This window comes from Sciurus carolinensis, chromosome 11 (assembly GCF_902686445.1).
Source record: "Sciurus carolinensis chromosome 11, mSciCar1.2, whole genome shotgun sequence".
Lineage (NCBI taxonomy): Eukaryota > Metazoa > Chordata > Mammalia > Rodentia > Sciuridae > Sciurus > Sciurus carolinensis.
Genome location: NC_062223.1, coordinates 55792640 through 55806861, shown reverse-complemented (window position 1 = coordinate 55806861; position 14222 = coordinate 55792640). Strand labels below are relative to the sequence as shown.

The window sequence follows — 14222 nt, the reverse complement described above, 5'->3', positions numbered from 1 at the left end:
TTTGTTCCTTAAATTTTTGTTCCTTACATTATCTGGTTTTTACCTGCACATACTAGATGCCCAATAGGTTTGTACATTGGATTTGACATCTACAAGTTCATACTCTTCTGGAGCATGCTGGAGATGACTTTAGCACAGGCTGAGAGCATGTCCTTATAAATCTTCCCTTCCCTTCTCACTACTTTCTAACCTGTGCACATTTCTCAATGACAGTTTGGGTTGGTCTTGAAGCCTAAAGGAAAAATTTCTTTGGAAAATCTCAGGTATCAAATCAAGTCAGATGCAGGCGTGTGCTTTACCTCAGTTGTGTATCAGTTACTAAAACAGCTCTATTTTGTGAGATTTAACCTTTCTCATTTTGAGATCCCCTGTTAGGAAATTTAAAGTAAAAGTTAATGAAGATAGATATTTTGACTAATTAGTATATTGATTTAACAGTTCACTTAACAAACTACAGGGAATTTTAAGTTTTGTTTGATTAGTGGTACTTCTGTGGAGTTTCTAGCTGAAATTTTTTTCTTGTTTTATAAGCTTTTATGAGTTCAATGGCCTTACCAGTGGTTTCTTCTTAACATTCCTAAAAAGTTACACTGGTACATATTAAAGGGCATTAACTTTTCTGTGTTGTTTATTTTTGGTGTGATCAGTTGGATGACTCTGTGAACTTCTTGATTACAAGAGGAAAGGATAGTTAGTTGGTCTGACTTGGAATGCTTTAGTCCATTTGTAGTCAGATACATTTCCCTCCTCATCTTATGGATTAAGATGCTGCAGCTATTTGACTATATTTAACAATATTAGCACACACCAGAAAAACACTCAAAGGTTTAATTCTGAATCCTATGGAGAATTAGAATTGCTGAGTCCTGAGAGTAAACCCTTTTCTTACTTATAGCAACATCTGTGCTCACCAACATGCCCTGTGAGAAATGCTACTGCTTTCAAAAGACTTGTTGGTGAATGTTCTTTGCTACAGTACATTGGCTGGGCTTTATTTGTTTGACCCTTTTTGTTCTACAGATGTCCTGCAAATTACCATATGTTTCTTTAAACCTTGGAGGAAGATTTCACAATTATGGACAGGTTACTTCTTTGTTGTGTGGGTTCTCCTGTCCCTTGTAGGATGCTTATCAGCATCCCAGGTCTCTAGCTACTAGATTCCAGGAGCGCTTCCTCAATTAAGGTAGCCCAAAATCTTGTCAGACGTTAACTGTTTCCAGAAGGAGCCGGGCAGAATTGCCACCTGTGGAGAACCACGGCCTTGGAGCGTCTTGGAAGCCTTTGCAGAAGGTGGAGGAAGCAGTGACCTTAGAGCACTACTTCCCAATTGTGTGACTTTGTGTGACTGCTGTGACACTCAGTTTTTCTTGATCCTCAAACTGGGGATAATAGCATCCATCTTTCAGAGTCACCGAGACTTTAAGCACATCAGGTGTGGAAATTGACAGGTACGTAGTAAGGTCCCCATACATGGTAGTCATTGTCATTCTTGTTGGTGAGTTCCAGCTAAATTCAATGCCAGTAATTTCAACATAAGAAAAGGTGTCTCTTTGTCTTCTGCCCGCTGACAGAACACGATGAATGTGGAAGTGGACAGCACAACTGTGACGAGAATGCCATCTGCACTAACACCGTCCAGGGACACAGCTGTACCTGCAAACCAGGCTACGTGGGCAATGGGACCATCTGCAAAGGTAAGCTTGCCATCTTGGGGCAAGTTGTGTGCCTCCCTGCTTGATCTTGGTGTCCACCAAGCAGCAGACCTTCTTTGCCACTGATCTCTGCCAGAGTTCCCGCTCCTGGTTCATCAGCTAGCAGAGGGCAGTGCATGAAAGAAAAAGAAAAATACCTCTGACTTGCTTTTGGGTTGTGGGTGTAGGTCAGGGACAGGATTCCACAACTTGATGGCTCTGTTTAGGCTTCACTGTTTAGAGTCTGTGTGTGAGAGAGAATTTCAGATTACTGATATGGGCTTTTCTTTGTTGTGAGCTGGTAAGAGGTCAAGTGGACATTGTTAAAGAGGTAACTGCTTGAGTAGGAAACTTAGCATTTAATTTTTTTTAACTTATAGTTTAGCAATTCAGGAGTCAGTGTTCTGGCTTTCATCTGTATTTAAATAAAATTAAAACGCCTCTTCCTGTCTTATGAAGCATTCAGAATCTTGTCCCTGGCTTCTCTTAGCTACCGTCTGTCTTTGTCCTCACCCTCAGTCTCTCTGCATCAGCACACTGGTTCCTCAATATTCTCTGAATGTTGCTGTCCCCTCTCAGTGTGATGTTCACTTCCTTCATGTCTCTACCTTATGACTCCCATCACAGAAACATTTTTTGACTACCATATCTATAACAATATGCTTAGTACTTCTTAGCCCAAATCTTGCTTGATTTTTTTTCATCATAAACAACCTGAAAAATGTTATCCATTTGTGTGTCCATATTATCTGCCTCCCCACCAGGATGTACACTCCAGGAGAGTGACCACTTCATCTTATCCCCCCAACATAATCCCCAGCACTGAGGATGTGCCTGGCACACTGTCGGTGCTCAATAACTGTGTGTTTACTGACCCAAACAATCAGTTGAAAAAGAAGCAACACAAACAAAAACCATGAGATACCATATGAGGTTGGTATTATTCCCATCCTCATTTTAGAGGTAATGAAATTCAGACACGGAGAGGTTAAGTAACTATCTCAAAGGCAATTGCTTTGTTACTAGTATTCCTCTGAAGAGATGTCATGTTAGTAATGGGAGGGAATTTCTTTACAATAACTAAGTCATCATATTCATGCATTGGATTGGAAGAGAATTTTAAGAGTTTAGTCTGTGTTGGGGACTGTGTGGTGAACAAATAGCCTCATACATGATTGAGAGAGTAAGCTGATGAAACTTTTTTTGGGAAACAATTTGACAAAGTCTTTCAACATTCAAAGTAGGCATTTTCTTGATTCTGTCAAATTTACCTCTTTGAATGTATTGTAGAAAAGTACGAACTCATAGGAAGGGGAAATTAACATATAGTGATGTTATTGCAGAGTTATTTGCATTCACTGAAAATTAAAAACAACCAGAATATCCTTCAGTAATGGAATGTTTGCATTTACTTTGGCATATTCACTGATGAAATGGAATGTATGGTTTCAAACTCTAAGCATATGTATTATGCAAGCATACTCGCGCACGCACACACACACACACACACACACACACACAAGTACATATACATATGTACCAAAAGATCCCCAAGACATATTTTGAGGAAAAAAATAAAGAAAAATAAATAAAATAAAATTATAGTATAATACATTACATTGGTGTCATTGCGTAAGTTATTATTTGTTAGTATCTGTACACATATTTATGTAACTATGTAGACTAGAAGAAGACAAACTATTTACCTTATTACCATGGGTGTGTGAAAAAAAAGAACATTCAACATTCACTTATTGCTACGGATTCTATATTATGTGCATCTCTTCCAATGGGAATTTATACATGAAATATTTGTGTGGTTTTTAAAAAGTTTCATGAGGCAAATAAATAAGTACTAAGTTTCTTAAGAGAATGTTGAGGATATTTCTAAAGTAAAACTAAACCATGAAAACATTAATACAGTTCCACAGATTAACAAATATGCTGTGGGTATCTGCATGCCAAAGAGTTAAATCAAAGGAGCAACATGGGCATTTGATTTTCATGCTTTTTCCCCCCAGAATTATGTTACCTCATAAAATAATATTAATTTTCCTTGTTCAGTTGGTTTATTTTGCCATGTCCTCTCTTGCCATTGTGATAAGTGGTGGCTTCACCTTGCGGAATTTAAAAGTCCAGCTGTGTAAAATAATGTTCACAGAGTCAACAGACTCTGAGAGGAAACATATCTTCCCTTGGAAGTTATGAATTAAGGACAATAATTTTCTTATAGCAATTCTTGTGGCCAATCATGTTGACCTTGATAAGAGGGAGAATTCTGTTTTATAAATATTGCATAAGAAAGCAGTGTGGTAGGGGTCAAAGGAATGCATAAGGAGCTTGGAGAGCTGGGGTTTAGACCTTCTTTCATTACTGGTGAGTTGTGACTTTCATGTTTTTATACATTAAAATTTGGTTAGTACCACTTTGTGTATCCAACAATGTTACTGCAAAGAATTACTGAGAGAATATAAACTAATGTGCTTTACATTATAGAAAGCTATACAAAGTAAAAAATGGTATTTACTTTGCCACCCATAACTGAAATATTTACAGTAGGAGTTGGGCAAGGATGGCCTGGTAGCTTCAACTAATCCTGTTTTGTTTTTAATGTTAAATGCATGAAAACCTTTTTAGATCTGATATTCATAGACTTGAGTCAGTCTAGGTGGGAATATGCACTGTGAACACCTATGTCAACATGCTTAACAAATGGCAGCAGTTTCTCAAAACAATACTAATTGGGGTGCGTGATCTCATTATGGGTTTTCCTGGTGACTGATACTCATGTAAGGAGTTTTCACTTCATATGGATGGAAAGTACCATTCTACTTCAACAACTTACCAAGTACATGTAAGACACCTTTCTGGTTGCATTCCATTTAGTTCCCACCATAACTCTGGGAGGGTGACAGCATTATCCTCTTTCCTAGGAAAATCTTGAAGAAGACAGGACTGAACTTAGCTAGTAGGACTGCTTTTAGCTTCTCTCAGCTCTCTTTTCCTCCTCCTCTTTCCCTTCTTTTTCCTTCCCACCTCCTTCCCTTTTCCCTTCCTCCTCTTCTTCCCTGGTTGTTGCTCATTTTTCTCCCTTTCTCTCTTTCTCTTCTAACTAGAGACTGAAAATAAAAATCAGAAAGGGAAGAGAAGGTGCAATGACAGTATTATTTTTTAAAATACTATTTTGCTCACATGTTTGACAGTCTAAAGTACTTTTGAAACCATGCAACACATGTTGCTAAATATTGTGGCATTTGGGGTTAAATAGACAAAATGCTTGCAAATGGTTTCAAATAAGATTAGCATAACCTGACTTGAGGGTTAAGGTTATCTCCTGAGGAGTGTTTATCTGCTTTCCCAGTTCTGCATTAATGCTGAAATGGAAATCAGGCTTTAAGGAGGCAGTTGTCAATATGTATCTGATAGACTAAGTCTTCTCTCTTATCTGTCATTAAGTCTAGATAAGACGTGGTGATCCTTGGAAGCATTCTTGTCTTAATGACTGGTAATATTGACATTTATTTTGTAAACACACAGTGAGTGTAAATTCTGTGTCTGCAACAGAGTTCCAGACACCAAACAAGCAAAAGGCAAGTAAGACAAGGGACCTGGAGATTTCACCATTTGGTACTGGAGAAAGATCTGAATAAATACTTCCATTCCAATAAAATAATTTATAAAATGGAATTATCTCATGTGAAAAGGATTTATAAAGAATTGCTCAAAATATACAGCCACATGAAAAGCATATGTATTAGTTAGCATTCTTTTGGTTGCAAGTGATAGAAATCTACTGCCATGACTAACCTTGCAATTTGCAGAACCCGAGAAAACATGAAAGTGTGAAGTCCTTGTTCTAAAAGCAGGAAAAATCTTGTTGTTAAAGGTCCTACAATATAAAACTTTTGCTTTATTTTTTTAGCCTCTCTTGCTCTATCATGGTGTCTGGTATTTGATATTTAATGCTGCTCCCTTGGACTGGAGACACTGTTGGGGTAAATGCCAACATTTATAGGACCCTCAGCCTCCCCTTACAACTTGGTTCATTTATAGAGTCCACGAACTGCAGAGTTTCCCAACCCCCTGGCAGATACATTGTGGCCTGACCTGAGGCAGTTGTCTTCCCTTCTTGAGAACCTTTCGCCATAATCTATAGCAGATGGGAAACCAGTACGTGCATTGTGTTCTCTGCACTAGTACCCTGAATCACCTGTGTAATGAACTGGGGCATTGTCAGGCAGCATCAGGGATACAGGCATCACACTCTGCCTGGAAATATCAGAGCATGCATGCTCAACCCCATCCCTTCCAGTGTGTGCACACAGGACCCTGATAAGGCATCTGGGTAAGGATGGAGAGGCAAGGGAGGCCTGGGGAGATGGCGCTGCCATATGAGCTGAAGTTTGAGACGCCCAGCACATGCTCTGGTGTCCCACTAAACCTCACTTACAAAACACAAATTCAAATGTGAAATTAAGAACTTGGAGAGGGTGTCCACAGAACATTAAACCCCATGTGTATGGCCCTTCTGAGTGAGGGACCCAGTATAACTGCACTAGTTGCATGCTTGTGAAGCTAGTTGTGCCGACCTTTTACTTGAATTAGTAAAAAGAACACAACAAAAATTGTGATTAGGTTTGCTGGTGTGTCATAGAACCTAAGGGCAATAAAAGGTGGCTGAGATATAGGAACTAATTTCCTAAAGGGCTAGAGTTCTGATAGTACTTTCTCCTGTCTCCTTTCTGCTTCTCCTGCAGATCAGCTTCATACTTCTTTCTCATTGCAGACAGACTGCGATTCTGTTTGTTTTCCATGTGACTGAGGTCAGATCCTCTGTATCATAGTCTGAGAAACTTGGTCTTAGGAGGATGCCTAAAGTGATCAGGCTGTTGAGGAACAATTGACAATAAAGACTCCCACAGATGACAGATCTCTTGTGGAAATGCCAAGTTATCAGTTTATAATGAGAACTGTTGTGGTTTGAGGAGAGTCCAAAAATGGGACCCGTGTTTTCCCTACTTGTATTCAGAATCAAATGAGAGGGAGATATACAAATCAAGTATGTAGAGACGGAAACATCAACATGAAAACTTATGAAGTTATACCAGGGAACTTGGCTTGGGTGTATGCCAATAACAGTATTCATGTTATTGAACTCCCCAACTAGACAGGCTTCTGCAATCCATCACCGGCAGACCAGAAACCTTGGCAGCACATTACTGTGGGACTTCCTCTTACCCCTTAGGGCAGGAAGAACAGTTCAGGATGGGTGTTCCTTGTGGGCATATTGCTGCCTTGTTCATAATGAAGAAAGAGTGGGTGGCACACATTCAGCATGTTCACTTCCTCTGTCTATTCACCAATGGTCAGGGAAGGATGAGAGTGAGCTGAGGGGTCAAAGTCCATCAGTAAAATGGAATAGAAGCACCTTCTCCTCTGCTCTACCAGTCCCTACCTTCCTCCACCAACTATTCTACTAAAATATCTGTGTCTGAAGTCTCACCTCCATTGTGAAACAAAAGTTATGTGGACAGCCTTTTCAAAAATGTTAATTGTGTAAGTGAGAAATCAGAGTCAAGGGATTGTCTTGGGATTTTATTGTCTCATTGCCTCAGTATCCTGAAGCAATCATCTCTACCATAATCGGAGTCATTCTGGAGACTATTCTAAAGCTACTGCAAGGTACTGTCTCAAAATTCTCCAGCATTTCAGGAGGCAATGTGTGTTTTTACACTCCATAGTATCCTTCTCTTGTTTACAGAAGTAGTCTTCTCTTGTCCAGTGTTTATTTTCAGACCACACAGTACAACTCTTCAATGACTTTATAGTTCATGGCAGTGTAGTGTTCTTTTTCCTTCTCTTTCAAGTCCCAGAAGTCAACCCCACTGTCTCAGGCTGTGTGAGCATCCCTTCTCTGTGCTCCTAAGATACCCTCCAAACACTACTACAGTTCTAATAATCCCAGGTTAAAATTGTCTTGTCTGTTTCCTGCAGATCACAGTGCAATGCATCTCTGTAACCTACATTTAGCAAAGAGCAGAGTTTATTGTTGTGCTCAGAAGTTTCCTGATGAGGAAACACGTATCCTAATAAAATATGCACTTACGTGTTTAGAAGCTTTCACAAAAAAGCAGAAGTCTGCTTAGTACACAGGAGTATCCAGGTCACCCAGGACCCAAAGGTAGATGTACAAACCAGCTTCAATGTTGAGTCTGAGTAGTTAATGGATGACTGGCTTTCAAAGAAAATAATTACAATAAAATTAAGTTCACTGTAGACATTTCAGGAACATAAGCATATCTTTCTTCTGAGGCACTTCAGAACCTTGCAGTTCTCTGGAGTGATTTATTATGACCACATTTGCATTGAGTGCATGTGCAGAAGATCTGCTTCCTAGAAATTTCTGTTTGATGGGAAGCTGGATAAACTGTACAAAAGGAAAACAGGGAAAACCAGAAATAGAAGGCCAGAGAAAGTTTGATATAGACTGAAATATTAATGTGGCAGCTTATGCTAAAGATGTAAATGAAATTGTGAATTAACATAGAAATCCTAAGTAAATTAGACACTTCACATGTATGAAGATTTTTTCAGAGGCTCACAGGCAATATGAGAGGAAGGGACAGTGAGAGAGAATAGAAAGGTAAACTGTTAGGAAGATATCACAGAAAATAATAAAATTGATAAACTACTGGGCTGCGAATTAGAGAAGATGAAATTTGGAGATTTTGAAGCAAATAGCAAGTGAAATAGGAAGCCTTTAGCGAAAGTACTCATAGCGCTCTAGAAATAGTTTTTGAAATGTGGTTAATGTAATGAGGATGAACTCAGGAAGGTACCAATCTAAAATTCTGCCTTTAGATGGGTGGACCAATGTTGGAGAGACTGATGAAGAGCAAGATTGACTGATATTATGGATTGGTTTGACTTAGTTAGAGTCAGGTCCCTTTGAAAACACATGTTCATATTGATAAAGAGATAAGGATTCTGAGTATATTTCCAAAAATTCATCTCTGATTATAGAGTATTTTTATAACAATTCAAAAAAGGATTTGAAACTGTACTCCACATCTGATTGATTTATAAAGTCAGAAGGGAGATTAGAGATGGCTCAGGATAAGATTTGGTCAATAGGATAAATTCTTGCAGCAAAAAAGTAGAGTATGCTTGTAGCAATTATGGTCACTTAAAAAATTCTGCCTATATAGGATAATGAAGAAGGATGCCCCTTTGGTAGTGTTGAAGATTCTCTTCAAGGTCATATTGCAATAGGAGTACCAGGTTATATTACTGTAAGAAATGTGACTTTCAAATTTTTTAGGACTATTAGATTATTTTAACATAAATTATAAAGACAAGATTGATGTGAGTGTGAATGACAAAAATTCATTTTCGTTAAGTTCAACCAGGTATGACAAAGTACTCTTAACATGGGGATATGAATTTTAACATAAAGTGGTAAGAAATAGTTTGTCAAGAAGATGCAAACCACAGTGCCATGCTTAAATATGAATAGACCTGAGAAGTGAGCTATAGAATGATGGGGGAAAATCCTACATTTTTTTTCTCCTAAAAACCATTTCTTACTGAAGAAAATCTAACTTCTATCTCTCAGATATACAAGGCCTTGGGGCAACTGATCCCATCTGGACATCTTGAGCCTCATCTCTTTTGACATCATCTCTTCCCATCACTCTATCAGTCACACTTGTGAGTTAACTAACCACTCTCCACAGACCAGGGCAGATGATTTCACACCCCTTCCCTCTCCTTGGTGTCCTTTATTATCCTGAAGTACTTTTTCCCATCCTCCTCTTCTCCCAGTTAAAATCCCATTCATTCTTCACAGTCCAGCTCAAATCCCATTTTTCCTTGATCTTCTTCGTCAGAGTACAATTTCTCCTCTCAGTGCTGTCTGTGGTCTTCAATGTGCTATTTCTAGTTAAACTTAGCTATCTATTTATCAGCCTTTGCTTCTGACATAAGACCTTGTGCATCATGGGCACTCAGTAAATAAATACTGTTGCAAAATGAGAATTGGCCAGTTACTTGACACAAAGCAACACTGCTTTTGTAGCTCGATGTATTAATTACTACTGAATATAATTAACCATCACCCTAAAATTGAAGGAAAAATTAAAATTGTAAAGTAAATACTTATATGTTATCCATTTTAATCTTTTGGAAAATCATCAATAGACTCATTACTTAAATTCAAATGTATTATCTGTTGCACATTCAAAATTTATTTATTCTACTTTATGTTTAATCCCTGATAGATACTGAATTTAGTTCTACTTGAAATGATGAAATCCTTTAACCTAATTTGAGAGGCAACAAACTGCCCAAGTGTGACTTCCTTTTTGCAAGATCTGTTTCAAAATCTTTTTTTATTTGGCCCCTTTTGGACCAAGCACTTATTCAGCAATCCTAATATAGGCTAGGTTTAGACTAGGGGATACTTAACAGGCAGAATTGTCAAGGCAATAGGGAAATAGGACAAGTTACAGAACCCAAATCATTAAATTAAGAAGGCCCACTGGCTCCTTTGGATAAACAGGCTTAGCCCAAAGTTAGTTAGTTTGGAAGAAAGGTGAATGTGAATAAAGTTTTACTCATGTCTTAAGGACCACAGATTTATAGTTCATACCACCGAGATTTGTGAAAAGCCTTTGGGCTGCTTTTTGGTGATTATTGTTCGAATATCTCATTATAGCCTCTTTCTCCCGCTTTCTATCATGATATGGCACTCAACTATCTTACATATCTGAGAGAATGTGGACTAAGTCCCTAGAAGGGAAAGGCACAGAACCTTGGCTGACCCAATCTGAATGAGAAATGTTCTCTAACACATTCAAATAGGGCAACTGCATGTATCTTGATAAATGGAATCTGGAACAATAGTATCAAGGTAGAAAGGTAGAAATACACCTTTTCTATAATTCTCCTGTTGCTTTAGTTTTATACAATGCCATGGGCATTCAATTTTCTGATTAAGTCTCTGGCATGATTGACATTCCAAGATATTCAAAACTCTTCATGATAGTGCTATAAAACATTGTTCTAGATTTAATTCCAAGAATTCTCTTTCCACCAAACTGAATGATTCCTTCTTCCCCATACTTACCTTGTTATTTTTAGTTTTATACTTTAAGTATTTTCCTCCTCTTAGAATTCCCACCAATAATTCTTTCTATTTATTTCTTTTTCCTGGAAATAGTTTAAAATCAATTAATCAACATAGAAATCTTTAAAAAATATTTTGTGGGTTCCTACTATGAACCAAGTAATGTTCTAGGCTCTGCATGGAAAAAATAAATGGAACCTAATGGAGGCTCAACTGGGGAGAAAAGCAGAGGTAGTGCAATTTTCACACTTCAACCTGAACATAACTCAGCCTCCCAGCAGAATTTGAAATCATCAACCCTTGGTTCATTCTTGAAAAGTTTTGCATCAGAAATTCTCACACTCTTCTGGGGTTTGCCCTGTCTCAAGTAACCCCTCTGACTTTTAGATTGATTCTTCTTTCTGGTCACTAAATGTTGTAGTGGCTCAACCTTTCTTCTTTTCTTAGATAATCATGTCTAAACATAAGGGCTTTAAAACATCATCTATATGTCAGTGAAAACTAAATTTGTGTCATTAGCCCCAACCTTATTCCTCATTTTTTCCAGACTCATGTAAGTAATCATTTACTTGAACTAGCCATTCAGATCCCTAATATGTACAGTAGCCCCCCGCCACTTCCTTATTCATGAGAGAGATGTTCCAAACCCCTTGGTGGATATCTGAAGCCATTGATAGTACCAAACACTATTTATACTATTTTTTTCCTATAATAATGTGCAGGTAGCATATACAGCCTAGATACACTGGGTAAAGGGATGATTTATATTCAAAGAAGGATAGAGTAGGACAGTCAGATTTCATCATATTATGTAAAAAAATTGTACAATTTGAAACTTATGAATTATTTATTTCAGGAATTTTCTACGTAAATTTTTCAGACTGTAGTTGACCACGGGTAACTGCAATCATGGAAAGTAATACCCCAGTGACTACCGTATTTAAACCTACCACAACTGCAACCAAACAGAACCTCTGATTCTTCTATAAACTGGATTATGCTTTTTAAATCTTCCCATCTTGGGCAATAGAGTCATCATTCACCAGCTTGCTCAGATAAAAAGTCAAAGTGTTTTCAGTTATTTCTCTCTTTCATATTTTATATCAACCCATCAACAATTCAGTCATCTATCCCTTCATGATACATTCTAAATATAATGATTGCTTACCACTCCCACAACTCTATCTTAACTTACACCAAACTCATCTCTCCACTGGAATATTGCACTAAAAAAGGTTAGAGGTAAATTTTTGAAGACTATAGATTTGATGGAGGTGAGATGTTATAATATGACAGCTTCTGTTTTCTCAGTAAGAAAAAATTCAGTCATATGTTGAAGAGTGAAGTGGCTTAGGGTTGATGTGGAAGTTCTCTAGGATAACAGTGGGAGTGCTTCAGTAAATAAGAGGTGACAGTGGCAAGGAAAGTTGGGCAAAGTGGCAGAATGAACTTCAGAGGAGCAAAGGGATTTTCTGTAGGATAGTCTAGAATGAAAATGTGAAGCTGAGAGTTAATCATTTCCTTTGTTTTACTGAGATTTAAAGAATGTAAAAGAAAATACAACCTCTGCCTGAGTGGGCAACAGCAGACCCGGCTCTCAACTGAGATGGAAAAGGGGAATGTTGTAAAACATATATGAGAATTCTACCACAGACATGACGTATGTGGACTTTGTGAGTGCACATGCTGTGTAGTTACTAGCAATGCCATCTTGGTGAGTAACTTGGTTTCTCTGAATTTCAGTTTCTCCACCTGTGAAGGTGACTATGAAAGTACATACTTCACAGGTATGCATACTTCAATGCACAAAATTTTCTTTGTCTGTAGAAGAAGTCTTTAAGGGACCTCTTTCATGTGATTATAAGAATTAAATGAGACAAAGTATGTATAATACTTAGCATATTGTCTGGAACATGGTAGTTGTTCAATAGATATTAGAATTTATAAATGTTGTAATTAGTACAATTTAAGTCTACTAAAAATTTTCTCCTCACCATCCTTCTGGATTTCACCAGGTAGAAGAGATCTCCCTTAGAACCTATAGAAGTTCTGTAATACTTGATGTGTATGAGGTCATATGATAGTCATTCTGCCTTCTCTGTAAGTCATTCAACTCTCAATCATAGATAAACTCAGGGTCCCTTTTTCCATAATGTAATATCACTCTACCACTGCTTGTTAGAGGCTTGAGCTGTCATTGTTTTCTTCTCCATTCCTACAGGTTTGACTCAGTAGAGAATAGATGTAGGGCAGAGTGGGAATCACAGTGTGACTTTTATATTGGGTTATCTTAAGACCCCACTTAAGGCTTGGCCTCTCCTCCCCTCTTGGTTGTAGAGGGAGATGCTTGATTAAAAGATACAGAGTCCTGGTCAGATCTTTGCTCTACTAGTGGCCCAGATGGGAAGTTCTGAGCCTCTCACTATGCCTGAATGTGGGGGACAGGGGTTCAAGGGGAAAGATGCTTGTGCCATCTTCATCAGAAGTACCAGGTAGACTCTCTTTCTCTTAAGAATTACTTGGGTGGAGAAGCAAAGGAACTGAAAGAAATCATTTTACTGCCATTCCTTCCCAAAGACTGGAAAAGATAAATGATAAGGACTTTATCCCACCTCCACTATTCTAGTCCCAGAAATGCTCACCTATTTTAAATGCAACTTTATTATTTTTGTAAAAGTAGATTGGTATTCTGTTAATGTGACTATTAGTTACTGTGTTCAGCAATATTTAAATAAAATTGTTCTGCAAATTTCCTGTCATGCAAATGCTTACCGACAAGTACTGCTACTAAGTTCAATCACAAGTTTTTTGTACTAAAAAGGAGACACTTCTAAGAGAAGGAAAAAAAATCTCTAGTCTAAAAAAGTTTCAGCAATACTTTATTTGAAAAATGTCTTAGAAACTGAAAAATGAAACTGATTATCCAGTGTTTGATTATCAAGAGACATTGATGTTCGTCAGCTTGATAAAGAACTACAGACAGACCCAGAAGCTGAATTGCTGTCTTAAAACCAGAGATAGTGCATTAACAAGATTGGACCAAGGGAAGGGCCTTATGTGGCACAAGGCAAAATATATTGGTTGTGCTCTTTGACTTAACAAGGTAGATCTTGATGTAGTCTTGTCCTGGCCTTTAATATTCGTTTCCTTCAAGTACATTTCTAGTGGGCAGAAAAAGAGTCTCTTGGATGCACTTAAAGCACTTTCCATCACTTACCAAAGTCAGCGCTTACCTTTTAAAGTTTGCAGCCCAGTAGACAATAACTACATCCCTAGAGGCACAAGGGAAACATGTTAAACCAGCTTGAATCTCAGAGGGAGTGGAAATCTGACACTTAGACAAGTGCTGATTCTTCTGAGTGCATTTCAAGGTTGCACTTTGGTGAGTTCAATAGATGTTTGTT

At 37.9% G+C, this 14222-nt stretch overlaps 1 protein-coding gene across 2 annotated transcripts in view; it reads left to right on the top strand.

Annotated features, from left to right (window-relative positions):
- The window catches only part of Nell1 (neural EGFL like 1), an 865354-nt gene that overhangs the window by 541703 nt on the left and 309429 nt on the right, over positions 1-14222 (top strand). For both annotated transcript variants that reach the window (XM_047517024.1, XM_047517023.1), the window contains exon 14: positions 1572-1694. In XM_047517024.1, coding sequence (XP_047372980.1) covers positions 1572-1694 — 123 coding nt within the window. The remainder of the gene's footprint in view (positions 1-1571; positions 1695-14222) is intronic.